The sequence below is a fragment of the Dipodomys merriami genome, unplaced genomic scaffold (genome assembly GCF_024711535.1).
Source record: "Dipodomys merriami isolate MVZ:Mamm:240054 unplaced genomic scaffold, mDipMer1.0.p SCAF_28, whole genome shotgun sequence".
Lineage (NCBI taxonomy): Eukaryota > Metazoa > Chordata > Mammalia > Rodentia > Heteromyidae > Dipodomys > Dipodomys merriami.
This window is the reverse complement of record NW_027204270.1, coordinates 3,790,850-3,811,560: the sequence shown is the minus strand read 5'-3', so window position 1 is coordinate 3,811,560 and position 20,711 is coordinate 3,790,850. Positions and strand designations below refer to the sequence as shown.

At 59.9% G+C, this 20,711-nt stretch overlaps 4 protein-coding genes across 16 annotated transcripts in view; 2 read left to right on the top strand and 2 right to left on the bottom strand.

The window, feature by feature from the left end:
* Plekhg5 (pleckstrin homology and RhoGEF domain containing G5) overlaps positions 1–1,452 on the top strand; it is a 45,493-nt gene extending 44,041 nt beyond the window's left edge. For 4 of the 6 annotated variants that reach the window (XM_070037243.1, XM_070037241.1, XM_070037244.1 and 1 more), the window contains 2 exons: positions 29–793; positions 1,035–1,452. In XM_070037243.1, coding sequence (XP_069893344.1) covers positions 29–793; positions 1,035–1,044 — 775 coding nt within the window. In that variant the 3' untranslated portion in view covers positions 1,045–1,452. Of the gene's footprint in view, positions 1–28; positions 798–1,034 lie in introns of those variants that run through there. The other 2 variants (XM_070037242.1, XM_070037240.1) reach the window with 1 other exon arrangement.
* A 681-nt stretch (positions 1,453–2,133) lies between these two features.
* Tnfrsf25 (TNF receptor superfamily member 25) lies at positions 2,134–7,639 on the top strand. The gene is made up of 10 exons (XM_070036941.1): positions 2,134–2,231; positions 2,707–2,830; positions 3,023–3,157; positions 3,484–3,651; positions 3,777–3,855; positions 5,438–5,493; positions 5,574–5,681; positions 5,848–5,885; positions 6,281–6,464; positions 7,154–7,639. Exons 1-10 carry the CDS (start codon positions 2,193–2,195, stop codon positions 7,492–7,494), a joined length of 1,272 nt encoding a protein of 423 aa, XP_069893042.1. The 5' UTR covers positions 2,134–2,192; the 3' UTR covers positions 7,495–7,639.
* A 196-nt stretch (positions 7,640–7,835) lies between these two features.
* Espn (espin) overlaps positions 7,836–20,711 on the bottom strand; it is a 35,684-nt gene continuing 22,808 nt past the window's right edge. Inside the window, exons 8-15 of one of the 8 annotated variants that reach the window (XM_070037233.1) lie at positions 20,522–20,689; positions 20,236–20,431; positions 18,252–18,278; positions 17,026–17,171; positions 16,684–16,947; positions 10,801–10,880; positions 10,690–10,701; positions 7,836–8,724 (exon numbers count right to left, since the gene is read on the bottom strand). In XM_070037233.1, the coding sequence (XP_069893334.1) occupies positions 8,577–8,724; positions 10,690–10,701; positions 10,801–10,880; positions 16,684–16,947; positions 17,026–17,171; positions 18,252–18,278; positions 20,236–20,431; positions 20,522–20,689 (1,041 nt within the window). In that variant the 3' untranslated portion in view covers positions 7,836–8,576. Of the gene's footprint in view, positions 8,725–10,689; positions 10,702–10,800; positions 10,881–16,683; positions 17,172–18,251; positions 18,279–20,235; positions 20,432–20,521; positions 20,690–20,711 lie in introns of all 8 variants that reach the window. The other 7 variants (XM_070037230.1, XM_070037234.1, XM_070037236.1 and 4 more) reach the window with 7 other exon arrangements.
* LOC138838121 (espin-like protein) lies at positions 11,546–15,948 on the bottom strand. Its single transcript, XM_070037238.1, has one exon. The coding sequence runs from the start codon at positions 13,765–13,767 to the stop codon at positions 11,959–11,961; it is 1,809 nt and encodes a 602-aa protein (XP_069893339.1). The 5' UTR covers positions 13,768–15,948; the 3' UTR covers positions 11,546–11,958.

Below are 20,711 nucleotides of genomic sequence, written 5' to 3'. Positions count from 1 at the left end.
CGGGCTGACTCTCTTGCTGGCCCTGCAGTGCCTCAGACGGCTCCACAGAGACCCTGGCCATGGTGGTGGTGGAGCCTGGCGAGATGCTGTCCTCCCCGGAGTTTGATGGCGCCCCCTTCAGCTCCCAGTCGGACGAGACCTCTCTGAGCACCACCGCCTCATCCATCACACCCACCTGCGAGCGGTTGCCCCTGGGCCCCGTGGATGGCCGCTCCTGCTCCATGGACTCCGCCTACGGCACCCTGTCCCCCACCTCCCTCCAGGACTTCGTGGCTCCAGCCCCTGTGGTGGAGCCAGTGTCCCGGCCCCCAGAGTCATCACAGACCTCTTCACCTCGCCTCCGCCGCCGTACCCCTGTCCAGCTTCTGCCTCCCCTGCCTCACCTGCTCAAGTCCAAATCCGAGGCCAGCCTCCTCCAGCTGCTGCCAGGGGCTGCCCTCTGCGGAGCGCCCTCAGCCCCCAGCCGCAGCTTGTCGGAACTCTGCCTGGCCTCCACAGCCCCTCGGGCTAGGACTCAGGGTTCTCAGGTGCCTGGCCCTAGCTGGGATTGTCCCCGGGCCCCTTGTCTTGCCCACGGCCCTCAGCTGTCCAAGTGCCAGGGCAAAGCGAGCTGCCTGTCCGAGGAACCTACAGGTACTGCTCGGAGGAGAGGCAGAGAGCTATCGTCTGGGGCTTCTCCCAGGGCCCAGCCTGAGACCCCCCCAGGGATCTCTGCCCAGCACAGGAAGCTGACCCTGGCCCAGCTCTACCGAATCAGGACCACCCTGCTGCTTAACTCCACTCTCACTGCCTCGTGAGTTCCCTGGTACAGAGCCCCAGTGGTGGGTGGGGGTGTGATCATGTGATCATGTCTGGACGTGGCGGCACTTGGACATGGGGTCCGGGAGAGAGCCTGAGACCTTTCCCTGGTGCCGTGATCAGGTGTCTGTGGTGGGCAGCAAGGAAGGCGTCTGAGCATCATGGTGGGGGAGAGGGTATCCGGAGCTCGTGAATGGCATCAGCCAATGAAGGTCTGTCTTTCCCCACCTTTGCAGGGAGGTTTGAGCAGAGGAGACCCCGAGGGTGCCGTTGGCCAAGGGACAGCAGACAGCATGGCCCCTGGGAGGCATGGCAGCTGCTGTGTCACCTCTGTGTGAGCCAAGTGTTGGGCACCACGCCTGCCTCGCCGCTGGGCCCACCCGCACTTTGCAGACTCGATGGAGTGGAGCAGGGCTCCGTGCACCCCTTCACCTGCCCAGGCAGCGTCTTGTGTCCCGCTCTTGAAGCTGCCAGCTCTAAACCTTGGGGCTGGGTACCAGGCTGCCCTTCCCACTGCCGTGGTCACTTGGCCTCCCAGAGGAGCCCTCGTCTCCAGGCCTCTCTCCCCCTCCCCCCTCCCAGTCTGGGGCTGGGTTCTGTGAAAAGCTGTGTATTTATTGAGCTTCGATTCTTTTATAAAGATGGCATATCTGCTCCCTTGGAAAGAGTCCTGTGCTTCTGGAGCCCGCCCCGCCCCCCCAGTCCCTGCCCAGGTGCAGGGGGGCTTCTGGATGTGCCTCTGCTACCAGGCTGCCCTGGGGCTCCACGCAAGACACCGGGCGAAGCAGCCGTGCAGTAATGGGTTGGAGGGGGGAGGGGTCTCCAGATCAACCCCCGGGACTGCTCCCTGCCCCGGCCATCAGCCTTCACTCGGCTGCCCTCCTTGCTCTCCCTCTGCCCCACCCCTGAGCCTGTGTGGAGGCGCAGCAGATGACTATCTCAGGCTCCTCAGAGGATATCTGAGTAACGGGAAGGTGGGGCTCCCATCTGGGTCCGCCTAGGTACTTTTAGCCCCACCCCTTGCACAACACCTGGGCACTGAAGCCCAAACAGGAATCATTTGCCCTGACTGTGCCTCCTAAGTGGCGGTTCCCATCACTAGGGCTAGACTCAGGGAGAGGGTGGGGCTGCAGCCCTGGCCCACGCCACCACTCGGGCACAGGCGCGCTAGGGCCACCAGGCAGGAGCTGGCATCAGGGTGTCCATCTGGCCGTGGGGGTGCGTCCTGCACATCCTGCTTGGCTTCCAGAGAAGGTAGGCCCCGCCCTGGCTGCCCCTGAGGCGGGTTCTTCTAGAAGGCGGGCCCTGCAGGTCCTGGCTAGGCTCTGAGGGCAAGGGCTGCTGGGGGGGAAGCCCCGGGCCCCAGGACCAGGCACAGGCCTGCTCAGAAGGCCATGGAACCGTGGCCCTGGGGCTGCACGGCAGGGGCTGCGGTGAGTGGGGATGGGGGGAGGAGGGGGGATCCCGAGCCCGCTTACAGCCTAGGAATGAGCCTTTGCCTAGGGAAGGGGCCCCACAGGCATCTGTGATCATGATCGGGCCTCACTGCGCCCTCCCCTCTCCCCGACCTACTTTGAGCTGTGGCGGCAGCGCCCTTCCGTCGAGAGGAAATGTACTTCTCAGGATCACAGGGGTCTGGGGGGGTGGGGTGGGCACCTCACAGAAAGCACAGGTAGGGTGAGATTCTGGCCCTGATGGGAGGGAAATGTGTGAGGGGCTGACAGGGCCCCTCTTCTGCCCCTCCTAATCTTGAGGAAGGAAGCTGGGCTCACCCCCTACCCATGGCAACCCTGCTGCCCTGGAGCCTGGGAAGCGGGCTGCTCTGTGGGCAAATACTGGGGCCTCTGCTGAGGAGGAAGCTGGGTGAGGAGAGGCCCCGCGTGGGGTCAGCGGTACCTGTGCCCCTAGGCTGTCCTCCTGCTCCTGCTGCTGGGTGCCCAGGGCCAGGCCAGCACCCCTGGGCCTGGGTGTGATTGTGCCAGTGGCCTCCAGAGGCGGTCTAACCCGCTGTGTTGCAAGGGCTGTCCAGTGGGTAAGTGACCGGGGTGAGGGGCTGGCTGGGGGTAGCGGCAGTCAGGCAGGTTTGAGAGTGGAGTGGGGAGAAGCTGGGGTGCGCCAGGTGAGGTGGGAGGGAAGCCGAGTGCCAGGGATAGGCAGGGAGGGCAAGGTGGGGAACAGCCCAGAGGTTCTGGGCAGACCTGCCACCTCTGCGTGGCCTCCACAGGACACTACATGAAGGCCACCTGCACAGAGCCCTGTGGGGCCCCCACCTGCCTCCCGTGCCCCCAGGGTACCTTCTTGGCCAGGGATAATCACTCTAAGCCTCGGTGTACCCGCTGCCAGTCCTGCGATGAGGAGGGTGAGGAGCTGCCCGGGATAGGCAGGACATGGCCAGGGTCTTTCTGGCCACGTGGCTAGCCTTGGGTCCAGGCTTTGGATGTAAGGGCTCTGTCACCCACCCACCCATCCTCTACCCTGATCCTGCCTCGGGGTGCCTTGGCCCCTTTCCCTTTCTGGTGTGCCTTGGCCTCTAGTCTGCTGGGACTTGCTGTCTTCCCTCCTATTTGGGCGAGTCCTTATCTGTCTGCTCTGTCCCTGTGTCCACCCTCTGAGGACGCTGGCCCTGATTTCCATAGGGGATCTGTGGCCCTGACTATCTCTGCACACCCCCCTCTCCCCCACTAGCCTCCCAGGTAGCCCTGAAGAACTGTTCCACACTGGCAGACACCCAGTGCGGCTGTGCACCTGGCTGGTTTGTGGACTGCTCAGCCAAGCCCTGTAGGGAAAGTTCACCCTTCCACTGCCGCCCTTGCACCGACTGTGAGGTCTTGAACCGCCACCCACAGCTGCCCTGTAAGTACTTCGCCCTGGGCTAACTCCTGGACCCCTTTTCCTAGCCCCATATCCCATCATAACACCTCGCTCCCTTCTCCCAGCCCCACATCCCCCCATGACCCCTGTCATCTCTTGTTCTGCAGGTTCTAGCAGAGACACTGAATGTGGCCCCTGTTTGCCTGGCTTCTACGAACGTGGTGATGCCTGCGTGTCCTGCCCCACGTAACTTCCCGGCTCTCCTGGGCCCAAGGGCAGGGAGGATGGGGGGAGGATTGGGGAAGCTACTTCTGGTTAGGGCTAAGGAGGAAGGAGCTTGAGGGGTGGGTCCACTAGTGAGCAGGTTGGTAAAGGGAAATTTGGGTTTGCTTTATTCCAGATAAATAAGGGGAGGTATCTTCATGTTGTGCCATCATGTCCCTTAGCGATCCTTCCAGCTGAACGTTCAGAATGACTTGTTGCTCATATAGGCAGTCACACTGAGAAGAGCTTCAGAACTGAGGCTGGGCTTCAAATTCTTGGGCAAGCTCAGAGAAATAACCTCTGATCTCGGTGCAAACATGGAGGAAGGGGGCAGTAGGTCCTTCCTGGCAAGGGGAAGACACCTTACTCATTTGCCCGTGCTCGTGCGTGTGCGTGCGTGCGTGCGTGCGTGCGTGCGTGCGTGCGTGCGTGCGTGCGTGCGTGCGTGCGTGCGTGCGTGCGTGCGTGCGTGCGTGCGTGCGTGCGTGCGTGTGTGTGTGTGTGTGTACTGGAGCTTGAACTCAGTACCTTATGCTTCCCTTACCTTTTCCTTGGTAGAAAGTTCCTCAGCACCACATAAACAAAAAGAAAAAAGCCGGAAGTGGCACTGTGGCTCAAGTGGTAGAGCGCTAGCCCTGAGCTGAAGAGCTAAGGGACAGCGCCTGGGCCCAGAGTTCAGGCCCCACTACCGGACCCAAAAAAAAGAAGTTTTACTGCTTGAGCCACATCTCCACTTCCAGGTTTTTTTTTTTTTTCTTTCTGGTAAATTAAGAGTCTTCCCAGGCTGGCTTTGGACCACGATCCTGAGATCTTAGCCTCCTGAGTAGCTAGGATTACAGGCTTGAGCCACCAGCACCCACCAGCACCCAACTGTCTATGTCTTTGAGCACTTGCTGTTTTCTAGACACCATTGTAGTAGTGGGGCTATAGAGGGGACCAAAGAGGAAGACAGGAGCTAAGGACATAGCTCCTATGTTAGAGCACTGCCAGGCCTAGCAGTACAGGGATGTGAGTTCAAGCTTCAGTATTCAGTACCCCTCACCTCAAAAAAAAAAAAAAATGAAAGAGGCAAGAATCCTTACTCTTTTTTTTTTTTTTTTTTGGTCAGTCATGGGGCTTGAACTCTGGGCCTGGGCGCTTTCCCTGCGCATTTCAGTTCAAGGCGAGCGCTCTACCACTTGAGCCACAGCACCACTTCCGGTTTTCTAGTGGTTTGTTGGAGATAAGAGTCTCATGGACTTTCCTGCCCAGGCTGGCTTTGAACCATGATCCTCAGATCTCAGCCTCCTGAGTAGTTAGGATTACAGGCGTGAGCCACTGGCACCTGGCAAAGAATCCTTATGGAACTCTTATGGAACCTGGTCTAGATGCTCAAAAGCTCAGTAAATAGTATTTGTTGGAGACACAGGTGACATTTCAACAATACTTTAGGGACCTTTAGTGAGGCTTACAGGAGAGAGGCCTGGAGAAGGAAGGGGCTGCGGGATGGGGAAACCATCAGGCAGTCCTGAGGAGCCCTTGTAGTGTGTGTGCCTCCCGCCTCAGTCCCTCACCTCTCCTACAGGAGCATCTTCAGGAGCTGTCCCGAGCCCTGCGCTGCTGTCTGTGGCTGGAGGCAGAGTAGGTGGTGTGCTGGGATTCCTGAGGGGAGAGCTGCTGGGCAGTAGCCACCACCCAGCACCTACCAGCTGCTCTTTCAGTGTTCTGGATTCAGGTGCTTGTGGCTGGCCTGGTGCTTCTACTCCTGCTTGGAGCCGTCCTGATCTACAGGTATCACTACCGCCAGCCTCCTAAGCCTGTGGTGTCTGGTAAGTCCCCAAGCCTGGGATCAGGATAGACACTTCAGAGTCAACCCTGATTGGCACAAAAGGAGAAACTAAGTCAGAAGAAACCAAGAGGAAGAGCTGGACCAGGACTCAGGTGGAGGGGTCTTGCCTGAGCAAGTTCTAACCAGAGCTTCTTTGTGTCTTTCAGCAGACCCAGCTGGGACAGAGGCCCTGACCCCACCACGGGTAAGAATCTCAGAACGTAATGGGGGAAAAAGGCTGCTTTCTGGGACTCAATTACTTGCTGTTAGCTTACTTCCAGCAGCTGACAGTAGGTTAGACCTAAAGGACACGTGTTAAGAGCTGAGTTACTAGTGGAGGAGGCCAGCCCTCAGTAGCTCTGTCTGCTAAGGTCCAGGGAGCTAACATTCAGGGGAAAAATGTTCTTCTGGGGTGGGTGAACAGGGCAGAGTTCCAGGCAGAGACAACAAGGGTGTTCTACTGGGCAGCAAGAGAGGGCAAGGGCTGCTGGGGGAGGCAGCATTGGGGATTTCTGCTGCCTGACTCTTTGCCAAAGTCCACAGCAGAAGGAGGCCTTTCTAAGAAAACAGGGCTCAACTGGGACCTCCCTTGGCTTCCAGGACACCCATCTCTCACCCTTGGACAGCGTCTGCTCTCTCCTGGTGCCCCCTGGAGACAGTAGGAAGACCTGTACCGACCAGCTGGTAACCAACAGCTGCTGGATCCCTGGCTCCTCTCAGACCCAGGCTGCTCCTTGCCGGCATGTGCCACAACCCTGGGACCACCTGCCCAGCAGAGCTCTTGGTAAGAGATTAAGTGGTCTGAGGCCTTGACCCCATCCTGTTTAAGTTCAAGGTGAAATGTTGTGGTTTTATAACTTGACTACAATTTCCCACTCAGTTACTTGAGTGGTGTCTGTGCCTTGTCCTTAGGGTCCATTAGGCATTATGTATATATGATGTATGTACAAATGCATGTATGTATGTGTTTGCCTGGGAGACAGGCTTGAACTCAGAGCCTTGAATTCTCCTAGCAAACGCTAAGGCTGGACATTCTTTCAAGGCTAGTGTGTACCACTTGAGCCACCACTCCATTGTCAGCCTTTTTTTTTTTTGTCGGTCATGCGGCCTGAACTTGGCCTGGACGCTGTCCCTCAGCTCTTCAGCTCAAGGCTCTACCACTTGAGTCATAGCACCACTCCTGGCTTTTTCTGCTTCTGTGGTGCTGAGGAATTGAACCCAGGGCTTCATGCATGCGAGGCACTCACTCTACCATTCAGCCACCTTCCTAGCCCCATTTCCAGCCTTTTGTTGGCTACCTGGAGATAAGTCTCATGGACTTACTCACCCAGGCCGTCTTTGACCCAGGATCCCCAGGTCTCAGCTTCCTGGTTACTAGCTAAGATTACAGAAAGGAGTGAGCCCGCCCTCCCCGACTCCGCCCCCTGCTGCAGCTTGACGTCCCATTGGCTCTCCCTCTGGCCCCGCCCGCAGGCGCGCCTCCAGCCCCGGAACCAGCGCCCCCTGCAGGCTCGCCCGCCGCCTTGCTGCAGCCGGGGCCGCAGCTGTACGACGTGGTGGACGCGGTGCCGGCGCGGCGCTGGAAGGAGTTCGTGCGCACGCTGGGGCTGCGCGAGGCGGAGATCGAGGCCGTGGAGGTGGAGATCTGCCGGTTCCGTGACCAGCAGTACGAGATGCTCAAGCGCTGGCGCCAGCAGCAGCCCGCGGTGCTGGGCGCCATCTACACAGCCCTGGAGCGCATGGGGCTGGGCGGCTGCGCCGAGGACCTGCGCGCCCGCCTGCAGCGGGACGCGCCCGCGGCGACGCCCCGGTGACCCGGCGCCCCAAGCCCTAAGTACGGTTACTTATGCGTGTAGACATGTTATGTCACTTACTAAGCCCCGGCCGGCCCTGCGTAGCAGCGCCGGCCCGCCTCCCTGTCCACCTGCTGGGGGCCGGTGACTGCGCACCGGTTCCCGGCCCGACGCCTCGGTATTAAATCTCTGAAAAAAGCAGCTTTTTGGTGTGTCCGTGCAGGCCGGAGGGGGGGTTTTAAGTGACGCGAGCCTGGCCTCCCACGGCCGGGGCCCCGCACCCCCCACCCCCGTGCACCCTGCTGCCCCCCCTCGGGACCCCAAGGCGAGTCGCGGCGACGCCCAGTGAGAGTGAGCCGAGCCCAGGCGGCAGAGAGCTTTAATCGGGGGAGGGCGGCAGGGCTGGGGGCGGGAGCAGTCGGGGCCACGGCCCACCCCCGTCCTGCACTCACCCCAGCAGGGCCGAGGAAGGGGGAGCGAGCGAGGGTCCCGGCGGGGGTAACTGGAGGGCGGAGGGGCGAAGGCGGGGCCCGGGGCGGAAGTCCCGCCCCCTCGACGGGCAGGCTTCCACGTTTCTGGTAAACAAATGACTTGAGAGGAAACCCTCGGCGGGGAGGGGGTGAGAAAAGCGTCTGGACCCAGGCCAGGCGAGATGTGGGTCGGGGAGGAAAACCCCTTCCCGAGCTCGGGGCTTGCCTCCGCCCAGGATGCTCCAGCGACGCCCATTCCGGGGTGCGGGGGAGGGGGCTGCACGCTGACAGTCAGGAGCATGCAGGTGTGCGTGCGTGCGTGCGCGCGCGCGTGTGAGTCGGCATGCAAATAGGCGGCGGCGGTTTGCGTCAGCAGCTTGGGCACTTTTTCTGGGCAGACTGCGGTGGCGGTGGCGGTGGCGGCGGCGGCTGCAGCGCGCGCCTGCGCTCCAGCGGCGGCGGGGCTGGGGGTGCGGGGCCGGGGTGTGGGGGTCAGAGAGGGTTCCCGCGCAGAGGGGAGGGACGGCACGGCGCCCAGCCCGTCCATACCCACCGTGCAGGCCGAAGCAGGGGTTGGGAGACGCCCCCTCTGAGCTCAGGCTAACAGGCAGGAGGCCGTGGTGTCTTTCCCCACTATTGCTTAGGGATATCCCCCTTCTTCAGGATGACCTGTCGCTGCCAGGGCGCTAGCTTGGTTTCATCGTAGCCCAGGGTCCGCAGCTTCTCCGACTGCTCTTTCTCCCTCTGCTGCATCTCCTGCTTCTGTCTCTCCTCCTCTTTTCTGTGGATGGATGGGGATAGAACCCAGTAAAGCCTGGGCTGGACCACTCGGTTGGGCCAGGCACCAGAATGGTAATGGAAGAGGAGGAAATGAAGACAGAATTAGGCTGCTGGAAACAGACACAGGGCCTTGCCTGGTGGCAGATCGGGGTTACTGGGTCACAAGGAGGAACTGGCGAGGTGGGAGGCTGAAGTTGGGTTATTAGGGACTTGGCAGTGTTACTGGAAACAGCAATGTTGGTCACCACACGGCAGTGTGAGGATGGGTGAGGTCATGGAGTGAGGTTACTGGGTACATCCCCTCTGTTGACAGGGCAGCCACTAAATGTGGTTGTGCAGCATTTGATATTTGGCTGGTCCAATTTGGGATGTAATGTAAGTGTCAAATACACAGTAGTTTGGGGCTGGGCATGTGGCTGAGTGGTAGAGTACTTGCCTAGGAGGCCTGAAGCCCTGGGTTCAATTCTTCAGTATCACATACACAGAAAAGGCTGGAAGTGGTACTGTAGCTTAAGTGGTAGAGTGCTAGCCTTGAGTGAAAGAAGCTCAGGGAACAGTGCCCAGCCTGAGTTCAAGCCCCAGGACTAGCAAAAACAAACAAACAAAACACCACTACATGGTAGTTTGGAAACCAAGGTGTTGTTGTCCACACACACTGCTCCCCGGCCCCTTCCTCTGCCTGAACTCTGTGTCTGGGCATTATCCCTTAGGTTTGTCACTCAAGGCTGTGGCTCTACCAGTTGAGCCATACCTCCTCTTCTGGCTTTTTGCTGGTTAGTTGTAGATAAAACTCTCATAGACTTTTCCGTTTGGTCTGGGTTCAAACCTCAATCATCAGATTTCAGCCTCCTGAGTTCTGAGTGGCTAGGATTACATTTTTTTTTTTTCCCATTGTGGGGCCTGAACTCTGGGCCTGGGTGCTGTCCCTTAGCTCTTCAGCTCAAGACTAGTGCTCTACCACTTGAACCACAGTGCCACTTCTGGCTTTTTCTGCTTATGTGGTGCTGAGGAATTGAACCCAGGGCCTCATGCATGCAAGGCAAGCACTCTACCACTGAGCCACCTTCCCAGCCCCTCTATATTCTTTTTTTTTTGGTTGGGCTTGAACTCGGCCTGGGTGCTGTCCCTGCGCTCATCAGCTCAAGGTAAGCACTCTACCTCGTGAGCCACAGCACCACTTCCGGCTTTCTGGTGGTTAATTGCAGATCAGAGTCTCACGGACTTTCATGCCCTGGCTGGCTTTGAACCGTGATCTTCAGATCTCAGCCTCCTGAGTAGCTGACAGGAGTAAGCCACCAGCAACTGGTTCCCTCTATATTTTCTTAAATGTGACTACTAGGATTTAAATTTGTGTATGAAGCTCACATCTTTTTTTTTTTGGGGGGTCGGTCGTGGGCTTGAACTCTGGGCCTGGGCGTTGTCCCTGCGCTCTTCAGCCCAAGGTGAGCGTTCTACCCCTTGAGCCACAGCACCACTTCCAGTTTTCTAGTGGTTTTATTGGAGATAAGAGTCTCACGGACATTCCTGCCCAAGCTGGCTTTGAACCGCAATCCTCAGATCTCAGCCTCCTGAGTAGCTAGGATTACAGGTGTGAGCCACCAGTGCCTGGCTTCATATCATATTTATTGGATAGCACTGGGTCAGATTACTGAGTGCAGAAACTATGTTTAGAGGGACAGATAATTAACATTATTGATCCTGTTATTGGGATCACTGCAGGGTGGGAAGGATGGAATACTAGGTGGAAGTGGATCATTTTGAAAGAAAGAGCACAACAGCTAGACTTTGGAGACAGGTGTTAAGAGAAAGAGAGGGAATTAGACACCACTGGGAGCAGAGAGGTCATGCTTCAAGGTCTGAAATGACTGACAAGATATCCCGTATCCCCAAGATTAGGCTGATGAAAGGGTACAATAGGTCAAGCTTCTGATACTAGGTGGAGAAAGGGTGGCAGCCCCATACTTACCGCTTCTGCTCCCTGGAAGAGGAAAGAGACAACATTAGTTGATGCTCATGCCTCAAGAACCATCAAGACACCCTGCCAGACCAGCCTCATCCTGACCCCCTGCCAGCTCACCTCTCCTCTTCCAGCTTCTTCCGAAGGAGATCTCGTCTCCAGGCAGGCAGGCTGGCCAGCCGGGCCTCCTCCTCTTCCTCCTAAAAAAAACCCACAAAGCTTAGGACAAGTGTGGGCCAGCAGGTATGGGGCCACTGGAGAGCCTGGGCAACAGAACACCTATGTCGCCACAGGTAGAGACATCCCCCACCGAGTGTGTGTGTGTGTGTGTGTGTGCACACACACGCGCATGCATGTGTGCGCACTGGGGCTTGACTATGGGGCCTAGGCATCCCCTAGCTTTTTCACTCAAGGCTGGTGCTCTACCATTTGGGTCACAGCTCTACTTCTGGCTTTTTGCTGGTTAATTGGTAAGAGTCTCACAGATTTTCTGTTTAAGTTGGTTTTGAACCGGGATCCTCAGATCTCAACCTCCTGAGTAGCCTCTAGTGGCTCAGGCTGGTGGCCTAAGAGCAGTGGCGGAAGTTCAGAGCTGAGTGCAGAAGGTAGAAGGGGGCAGAGAACACAGCAGCTGGGCCCCAGAGGGCCCGAGTTTGCTTTCCCACAGGGCGGGTGGGTGGATGGCTCCAGTCCCATCACCCAGAATCTCTGGACAGACCCAGACTGAGCCTCCACCCCACTCCTAACCAGCCTAAAGAGGCTCTGGCACCCCGGGCTTCTCTGTGACTGACTCACAAGAGGCCCGTGCCTGCCCCGTTCATTGTAATGACACGGGGTGGCCCATGGGGGACATCCAACACACAGCCCAAGGCAAAGTGTTTTATTCCTTCCTTGGACGATACAGAAGAGAAAGAGTCTGCACACGCTGCACATCACACGGAACACTGCACAGGTGGCCACGGAGGTAGCTGTTAACTTCAGTGAAAACCAAGCACACGAGAGGAAAGAATGGGCCAGCCACACTGCCTGGGGGGAGATCCCCCGTCCCTCCCTCGGCCCACTTCTGCTGCTGCTTCCATGGCAAAGCCCAGGCCACAGGGAAACTCCTGCCAGGTGTCGCGCCCTGCCTGTCCCGTCGAGGCCCCACAGCCGGCCTGCGGGGGACCTCAGAGACTGGGGCAGCAGGGCCCCGGCACGCCGCTCGGCACCGGCCTGGGGCCTCAGACAGGCCATGGAGCCTGGGCTGCGATGCGTGAGACCAAGTACTGAATTTCCCGTTCAGATCTCAAACAGCTCTGCCTCCTTCTCCTTCCAGAAGGAGAAGCTGCGATCGATGTAGCGGCAGATGTCCTCATTGCTGAACTCGCCCATCTCAGAGACCAATTCCAAGGGGTCTTCCGCGGGGCCAGGGCCGCTCGGCGGGCCGGAGGTGGGCGGCGGGGCGGCGGGCGGGGGCGGCGGCGCGGGCGCCGGGGTCTCGGGCGGGTCCTCCGGCGGGGCGGGGCTGGCCTCTTCCCCCGGCCCCCTCTCTTCCTCGTCCTGGCGCCTCTCCTTCTCCTCTGCCCCTTCCTCCCGGGGGCCCGCTTCGGCCTCGGGGCCGTCCCCGAAGAACTGGCGGCTGAGGTCGTCGAAGCCGTCTCTCCAGCCGCGCCGGCCGGCCTCCACCTCCTCGAGCACGGCGCGGTGGAAGCGGCGGATGCGCTCCCACGGGTGGCTGCCCAGCCGGTCGAACACCTCGTAGCACAGCAGGTGGCGGAACTCGCGCTCCTCGCGGCTCAGGCTCATCTCCAGCAGCTGGAAGTAGCCGAGCATGAAGAGGTCGAGCGTGAGGCTGTCGTAGCGCCGCGGCCGGCCGCCGTCGAGGGGCGGCAGGAAGTGCTGGGGCCAGTACACGCCGTGCCCCAGGCCCGGGCCGCGCGGCCGGCGCGCGGGCATCTGCCGCAGCAGACTCCGCCAGCGGCCCAGCAGCCGGCCCACCACCTGCCGCTGCTTCAGCAAGTGCAGGAGGCGCCCGTCGGGGCCGCGGGCCGCGGGCTGCGGGCCGGCGTCGGGGGCTTGGGGACCCGGGACGGCGCCGGCGGCCACCACGCGCGGCAGCAGTCTGCGCAGGCGCGCCTGGGCTTGGTGCCCGGGGCCGCGGAAGGTCCACTTGCGCCAGTGGTCCAGGAAGAGGTAGACGATGCGCTCCTTGCGCATGTTGATGTAGTCCTGGACGCCGGGAAGCTCGGTGGGAAGCGGCGGCCTGCTCGCCAGCTGCTCCAGCTCGGACTCCAGCAGCGCGTCCTGGCCATCCGGCGTCTCGGCAGATTCGGAGGTGCTTGGGGGCTCCCCGGCGGCCAGCAGGCCGTTGGCGACGGCGGCGTCTGGCTCCCCGGAGCCGGCAGCTACGTAGTCCTCCTCCAGAATGGGCTCCCGGTCTGGAGCGCTGGCGGGGTGTGGGATCTCGTGCCGCAGGCCGTGCGCGCACGTGGGCGCGGGCGGGGAGGCACACGCGGAGGTGGGCGGGGATTCGGACGTAAACGCGGGAGCGGACGCACTCGTGGGCGCAGGTATGGGCGAGCACTCGGAGGGGGGCGGAGACTCGGACGTAAACGCCGGCGTGGACGCGCACGCGGCGTCCTGGGCGCGCAGCTCGTAGGCGGCGCGCAGGCGGCGCACGGAGACGCCGCACTCGAGGATCTCGCGCGCCACGGCCTCGCGGCACCAGCTGAGCGCGTGCGAGCGGCCCAGGCACAGCGGCCCGGGTCTGGAGGGTGCGTCGGGCAGCGGCGGCAGCGGCTGGCCGGTGTCAGCGGCCAGCAGTTCGGCCAGGTGCGCGGGCTGGCCGCCCAGCGTGGCCAGCAGCGTGGCCATGCTCTTGAGCAGCGCGGAGATCTTGCTGCACCAGGCGGGCAGGCTGGCGGCGCGGCCGTGCATGCGGCGCGGGTCGACCGTGAAGCGCGGCGCGGCCAGCGCGGCCGAGATGGGGAGCAGCTGCTCCAGCTCCAGCTCCAGCTGCTCCAGGCGCGCCTCCAGCCTCTGCGCCTTGTGCAGCACCTGGAGGTTCTCGATTTGCTGCTCGATGCGGAGGACGTCGGCCTCGGTCATGAGCTCGCCGAAGGGCCCGAGGATGGCGTTGTACTCGTGAGAGTACCTCCAGCCCTCTGGCGGGTAGCAGCACGCGCTGGCGGCTGTCAGCTATGGCGGGGGAGACAAGAGAGGGGAGGGAGACGCGTCTCCTTCTGGCCCCGCTCCCGCCGCAGCGGGGGCTCCTTTTGCATGTCCCGGGTGGTGTAATGGCTCCGCGGGGCTGGTTGGCGGGCACCGGGCCCCGTGCCTGGCCGGCGGCGGGCTTCGGCTCCGGGCGGTGTTCGCTTTGGTCGCCGGTAGGGGGCAGTGCTGGTCGCTGGCGCCGCTGCAGGGCGGGCAGGCCGCCGGGTGTGGGGGTCTCCAGGCCTGGCTCCGTGGCTCATTACACCACCCAAGGAACATGCGAAAGGCGTTGAAGCCGAACACTATCCAGGGCCGACGGTTTCCTGACCAGAACCCCAGGGAGATACCCCAGGCGACCTGACGGCCAACCCTTCCTCAGGCTCCCTGGGGCTCAAGCCCTGCTTGTCTCAGTGGTCAGTGTTTTACCTCTGTGGACAGGTCAAGCCACTCTTATTTATTTATGTGTTCGTTTTTGCCCGTCCTGGGGCTTGAACTCAGGGCCTGCGCTCTGTCCCTGAGCTGCTTTTGCTCAAGGCTAGCGCTCTACCTCTTGAGCCACAGCACCACTTCAGCTTTTTCTGTTATGTGGTGCTGAGGAATCGAACCCAGGGCTTCATGCATGCTAGGCAAGCACTCTACCACTAAGCTACATTCCCAGCCTCCTCTTTTTAAGTTTTTTGTATGTGTGGGCCAGTCCCAGGGCTTGAATTCAGGGCATGCATGGTGCTGTCCCTGAGCTTTTTTGCTCAAGGTAGGTGCTCTACCATTTGAGCCACAGCTCCAACTTCTGGCATTTTTGCTGGTTAACTGGAGATAAGAGTCGCATGGACTTTCCTGGCATGGCTGTCTTTGAACCACAATCCTCAGATCTCAGTCTCCTGAGCAGTTAGGATTCCAGGAGTGAGCCACCGTCCCCTGGCTTCATTTGGATATTTATAATGTAATTTCCATGCCATACATAATTATCACTACAGGCTGCTGTGGACATTTAACAGTATATGAGTCTGTCTCATCCCATACCTAATGATAGGGTCTTGTATGGCCCAAGGGCCAGACATTTCACACCCCTGACACCCACTGCATTTATAAAGACCTCAGATCTCCATTTAACTGTCCCGGGCTCTCCATTTTCCAGCAAAACAGCCATTCTTTTTTTTTTTTTTTTCCGGTTGTGGGGCTTGAACTCGGCCTGGCCTGGGTGCTGTCCTGAGCTCTTCAGCTCAAAGCTAGCGCTCTAGCGGGTGAGCCACAGTACCGCTTCCGGTTTTCTGGTGGTTTATTAGAGATAAGAGTCTCACGGACTTTCTTGCTGGGCTGGCTTTGAACTGAGATCCTCACATCTCAGCCTCCTGAGTAGCTAGGATGACAGGTGTGAGCTACTAGCGCCTGGCTTAAAACATCCATTCTCATCCAGGTGGTTGGCCAGGCCTTGCTAACCTGACTGCCACTGACCTCTCCAGTTCAGTCCCCTAGAGTATGGTCCTAGAGCTATACACCCTCTGATTCTAGATCACCCCATCTCGACAGCCTTCTCTTCACTCCACATATCCCCTAGCCACCTCCTGCTCCTCTTCCAAGACTTAATTTTTTGAGGTATGAGGGGGGGAAATCTAGGGCTTGAACTCAGGACCTGGGTACTGTCCCTTAGTTTTTTTACTCATGATTGGTGCTCTACTGATTGCGCCACAGCTCCACTTCTGGCCTTTTGGTGGTTAACTGCTTAGACATCCCTGCCTGGGCTGGCTTTGAACCACAGTCCTCAGATCTCAGCCTCCTGTGTAGCTAGGACTGGAGGCATGAGGCACCAGTGCCCAACTAGATGTTACTACTTACTGTTTTATCATCTTTCCCCAGCCCAAACAGGGCAGCTGATTCAGAGCCCTGGACCCCTGTGGTTATGGTCACAGCACCCAGTGTGAGCAACAAAGCACAGTTATTTGTCTCTCCAGAGATCACTTTCACATCCCTCCCCAGTTTTTCTCCTAGTTGAAACACCACCTCCCTCCTCTTCACAGCTACTTTGAGAACAGGCCTTGATATATTCACTATGAATACCTGGAAAACACAACGTGTGTGTGTGTGTGTGTGTGTGTGTGTGTGTGTGTGTGTGTGTGTGTGTGTGTGTGTGTGTGTGTGTGTGTGTGTGTGTGTGTGTGTGGAGGAGGGGGGGCTAGGAACACTAATTGGAAAAATGAGTAGCATGAACTAGTGTTGACCAGCCCATCTTACAGATGTGGAAACCAAGGCTGGACAGGGCTCAGAACCCATAGCAGGACAGGGGCAATATGCAGACAGAGCCTGAGTCAGTCTGGCTAAGATCACCCTGGACAACCACTGTCATCATCAGCCCCACCCAGGGCTTTGAAACAAGGAATCTGCCCAACTCCATCCTGAATCAGAATAGGATTTTTAAAAAAAATCTTTTTGTGCCAGTATGGTACCGGGGCTTGAACTCAGGGCCTAAGTACTCTCCCTTAGCTTTTTTTTTTTGCTCCAGCCTGGTGTTCTACTACTTGAGCCAAACCCCAGACTGTATTCAAACTTATACCCTCAGATCTCAGCCTCCTAAGTACCTAGGATTACAGGTGCCAGGCTGGGGCATTTTAACAAGGTCCCAGGTGAGCTGAGAGCGCATTAAGAGTTTGGTAAACAGGAACATCTCCCGAGGGCGGGCTGCTGTGACCAGTCCCCAGAAGGGATCCAGCAACCCCAACCGTCCTCCAAAGGCAGGAGGGTGAAGGGCCGGGAGGCTGACAGCTTTGGGCTCCATGCAGACCCCGGGGCTTTACGGGAAGCCCAGCAGGCACCCACCTTCCGCCTCTGCTCCTCCTCTTCCTGCATCTTCAGCTGCAGCTTCCGAACCATCACCTGGCGCTTCCACTCGGGGATGGGCCGGCCCTGCTCGTCGTGGGTGGGGATGAGCGCCTCCACGTCCAGTTGCACGCCCGGCGCAGGCGTGGCCGGCGGGGCCGGCACCAAGCTGCCGTTGAGCACCGGTTGGGACCCCGCAAACGGCGGGGTGGGGCTCCTGGGCCGAGACGGCGTGGGAGACACCGGCAGCTGCGGTGAGTCGGGCTGCGGGAGGGCACAGCGGCCGTGCTGAGCACAGGGCCGGCCAGGGGCACTGGGGGGCCCCGCCGTCCCGGCGCCTACCTGGGAGGCCGGCTGCCCGCTGCCGGAGAACACTGTGGTCAGCCCCTTGCTCTGCGGGGTGGGCTTGAGGCTCTTGCCTGCCTTGATCTCAGCCAGCAGCTCTGAGTTGTCACCCGTTGGGGACATCATGTTGAAAGACTTGGTGCCTGCCCGCAGAAGAGGCGCTGGTTGGGGGCCGGATGGCATTGCTACCCCCCACATGCTCCTTGACACCTCCTTCCCCAGATGCCCCTCTAAGCCGGGAAAGGTGGAGCCCTTTGGAGCCCCAAGGCAGGTCCTTGGATCTCAGGGTCTCCCGGGTCCCCCAGCTCCTGTCCACGGCAGCCCCTCCCCCCCCCTTACTCACTGGATGGAAAGACCCGGCCTGGAGGCCTTTGGGAGCTCATGATGGCTCTGGGGCCGGCCCTGGAGACTCCCGCATAGGTCTCGGCCCAGTCACTGACTGCGGGCTCCAAAACACTACCCGGGGCCAGGCACTTGACCTTTGTCCCCGGTTTCCTTGCCCGGCCCCACCAGGGTGGAGTCTTCTTCTGGCTCTCTCCCCGCCTCAGCAAAGCCCAGTGACCCTTGGACTGAGCACGGGCGGGCGATCCTCTGAGGTCATAGATTCAGGACCCTGGCATTTTGGCACCCATCTGAACCCCCTCCACTCCCCCCCTCCAGACAGACGAGCAGGCACACTGATTGCAAGCGGGGAGCACACTGATGGCGAAGCACAGCTCAGCTCTGAGGGACCCGGGAAGGAGGTGCTTCCTGAGGACAGCACACAGGAAGGAAGGTCAGGCAGGTGCGCATGCAAATAGCTGGGCATAGTTTGCATCTCCCCCCCACCCCCCCGCAAAGCTGGCGGGCAGAGGTGAATGGGAGGGCTGTCTTTGGAACCCTGAAGAAGGGGTCAGGTCTGGAGGAAAAGCACAACATGGGCCAAAAGCACTTGGACATCAGGGCTGGTGATCCAGAGCATACCACAAAAAGAGGGGGCAACCGTGTGGCTGGCAAGATCCTCCACCAAGCACAGGGTGCTTAGGGGCACGTGCATGGGTGTGGTGGGAGAGAGGGACAGAAGTGGAGGGGGGACTGCTCCGGAGCATTAGATCCCCTGGCCTCTGGCCCCGGCCTTCCCTTTCCTCAAGTCCCTGGCCCCCTCTGCGGTTTGCCCTGGGCAAGCCTTCTCCCACACCCAGCGCCTTAGCCTCAGCTGGGAGCCTTGGCGAGCAGCTACTCACTCTTCCTGTTCCTCAGGACTCTTACTTCTAGGAACCGAGAGGAGAGAAGTGACAGAAAAGTTATAAGAGGGAGAGGGGCTGGGGGGGGGGAGGGGGGAGACAGGGACAGCTTGGGAGGGCAGAAGGGGGGAGAACAGAGGAGGAGTTTTCCTGTCCTTGTGCCGCTGGCACTGCCTGCTCTAGGGCCCCCACAGGGGTGGTCCCGCCAGCTCCCCGCAGGCTGCACAGGGGCCTCTTGGCATTGGGGCTACTAGGGCACCCAGCCCAGCCTCTTCTGGGAAGGGCTATCTGTTTCCTTTCTTTTCCTAGTGTGGAGCTGCTGTAAACGAAAGAGAAAGGACAGCTGACTTTAGAGCTAGGGGCTCTGGCTCCATAAGGACCACTTTCCTAGTCAGGCTGATGAAGCTTGGCACGGAGCTCTGAGCATGCTCCCTGTGCTGAGGGAAGGGTGCGGAACGGAAGGCACCTCTGTGGGCTGGGACGGGGGCACTGGTACCGTCCGAGACCTAGAGGGCAGGACAGTCCACTGTCCCACAGACCACAGCAGAGGCACTTGAGAATCCTGGTCACCAGTTTTGCTCTTAAAAAAAAATACATCCAAGCTTGGCGCTGATGGCTCACCCCTGTATCCTAGCTATTCCAGAGGCTGAGATCTGAGGATTGTGGTTGGTTCAAAGCCAGCCTGGGCAGGAAAGTCTGTGAGACTCTTATCTCCACTAAATCACTCAGAAAACCGGAAGTGGCGCTGTGGCTCAAGTGTAGAGTGCTTGACTTGAGCTGAAGAGCGCAGGGACAGTGCCCAAACCCAGAGGTTAAGCCCCACAACCGACAAAAAAGTAAAAAAACCCAGGGCTGGGAGGGTGGCTCAGTGGTAGAGCGCTTGCCTTGCATGCATGAGGCCTTGAGTTCAATTCCTCAGCACCACATAAGCAGAAAAAGCCGGAAGTGGCGCTGTGGCTCAAGTGGTAGAGTGCTAGCCTTGAGCTGAAGAGCTGAGGGACAGCACCCAGGCCCAGAGTTCAGGCCCACGACTGGACCCCCCAAAAAAAATTTAAAAAAAATTAAAAATCCAGGTGTACTACACAAAAGGAAGGCAATGTACTTATTACCTGATGAATGTAAAGGTAACCCTGCTGTATATCACCTCTAAAACAGCAATAAAGTAATAAAAAAAAATATCCAGGTGGGGCTCCAATGGTTCACACCTGGAACCCGAGCTACTCGGGGAGGCTGGGATGTGAGGATTGTGATTCCTGCCAGCGGAGGCAGGAGAGTCATGAGTGCCAACCTTGAGCAAAAAATAAAAAAAAGCTCAGGGGCTTCGACCGGGCTCTGAGTTCAAGCTCTAGTATTGGCAAAATAAAAATAATAAAAATCCAGGGTCAGGGTGTAGTTCAGTACTAGTGTGTGCTTAGCATGTTTCAGGTTCCAAACCAGCCCCCTTCTCCCCCAAAAAAGACACCCAGGGAGTTGTCGGGAAGCTAGAGGGAGGCTCTGGGGGAAGAGCCAGAGGCTCACCAGCGTGACCCCTCGCAAGGCCAGGGACTCTGGCTGTCCTGTCTGAGGGCTCCTGCCGACGCTAGCATGGAGAAGCAGCAGAAGAAACGAGGAGAGGGAGAGGAACTGAGGAGAGGAGGGCAGGAAGGCTCACCAGGGGTCCTGCCTTCAAAAATTTGGTTCCACTCAGCTTTCCCCGGGGAAACCCCCACGCCGCTGGAGCTGGGACCCTCTCTAACCTACAGGAGAAGGCCCAAAGAGGGGAGTGGACTTGCCCAGGGCCACTGCAGTCCAGTCCTGCTCTGGCAGAAAATAAGGCAACCCCAGGCCAGCCCTTAAGGGTCCAGTAGGGGTAAGGGGCTGGCAGGAGGAGCGCGGAGGAGGGGAGGGAGGGGGGAGCACTCAGAGCTGGGGAGGGGGCGGTGTCAGGGCTCCCCTCCCACTTCGCGGCCGGCGCCGCCCCCACCCTCCTCCCGCCCCTACTCACTGCCTGTGGACGAGGAGGAGCGGCGCTGCCCGCCGCCGGGGCCCGCGCCCTCGAGGGGCAGTGGCGGGGCGGGCGGCGGCGAGCTCCCGGCCTCGGGCAGGGGCGGCGGCGGCGGCGGTGGCGGGGGCAGGTCCCAGGTGGCCTTGGGGTCCGCGGCGCAGCCGTTCTGCACGTAGTTCCCGGGGAGCAGCGCGGCCTGCGGGGGAGCGGAGGGGCCGGCGGGTGAGGCGCGCGCCGCGGGCCGGGGCCCCGGGCGGCCGGCGGGGGCCGGCGGACGCGCACGCACCTCCTCGCTGTGCGCCATGCCCCGGCGCGCGTCCGGCGGCTCCCCGGCGCAGCGGCCCAGCTGGCGGTAGTAGTCCCCGGTGCTGGGCTGCTTGCTGAGGGCGTGGGGCTGGCGGCCGGAGTCCTGCCTCCGCAGCCCGTTGTGGCGATCGCGATCGCGGGAGCTCGGCTGCGGGAAGACGGCGACCCTG

Bases quoted from the DNA above. Each gene is read 5' to 3' on its own strand.
- LOC138838121 (XM_070037238.1), bottom strand. From the start codon at position 13,767: ATGACCGAGGCCGACGTCCTCCGCATCGAGCAGCAAATCGAGAACCTC.
- Tnfrsf25 (XM_070036941.1), top strand. From the start codon at position 2,193: ATGGAACCGTGGCCCTGGGGCTGCACGGCAGGGGCTGCG. The intron at 5,494-5,573 runs GTAGGTGGTGTG...CTGCTCTTTCAG, and splicing joins TGTCTGTGGCTGGAGGCAGA to TGTTCTGGATTCAGGTGCTT. The intron at 6,465-7,153 runs GTAAGAGATTAA...CCCCGCCCGCAG, and splicing joins CCTGCCCAGCAGAGCTCTTG to GCGCGCCTCCAGCCCCGGAA.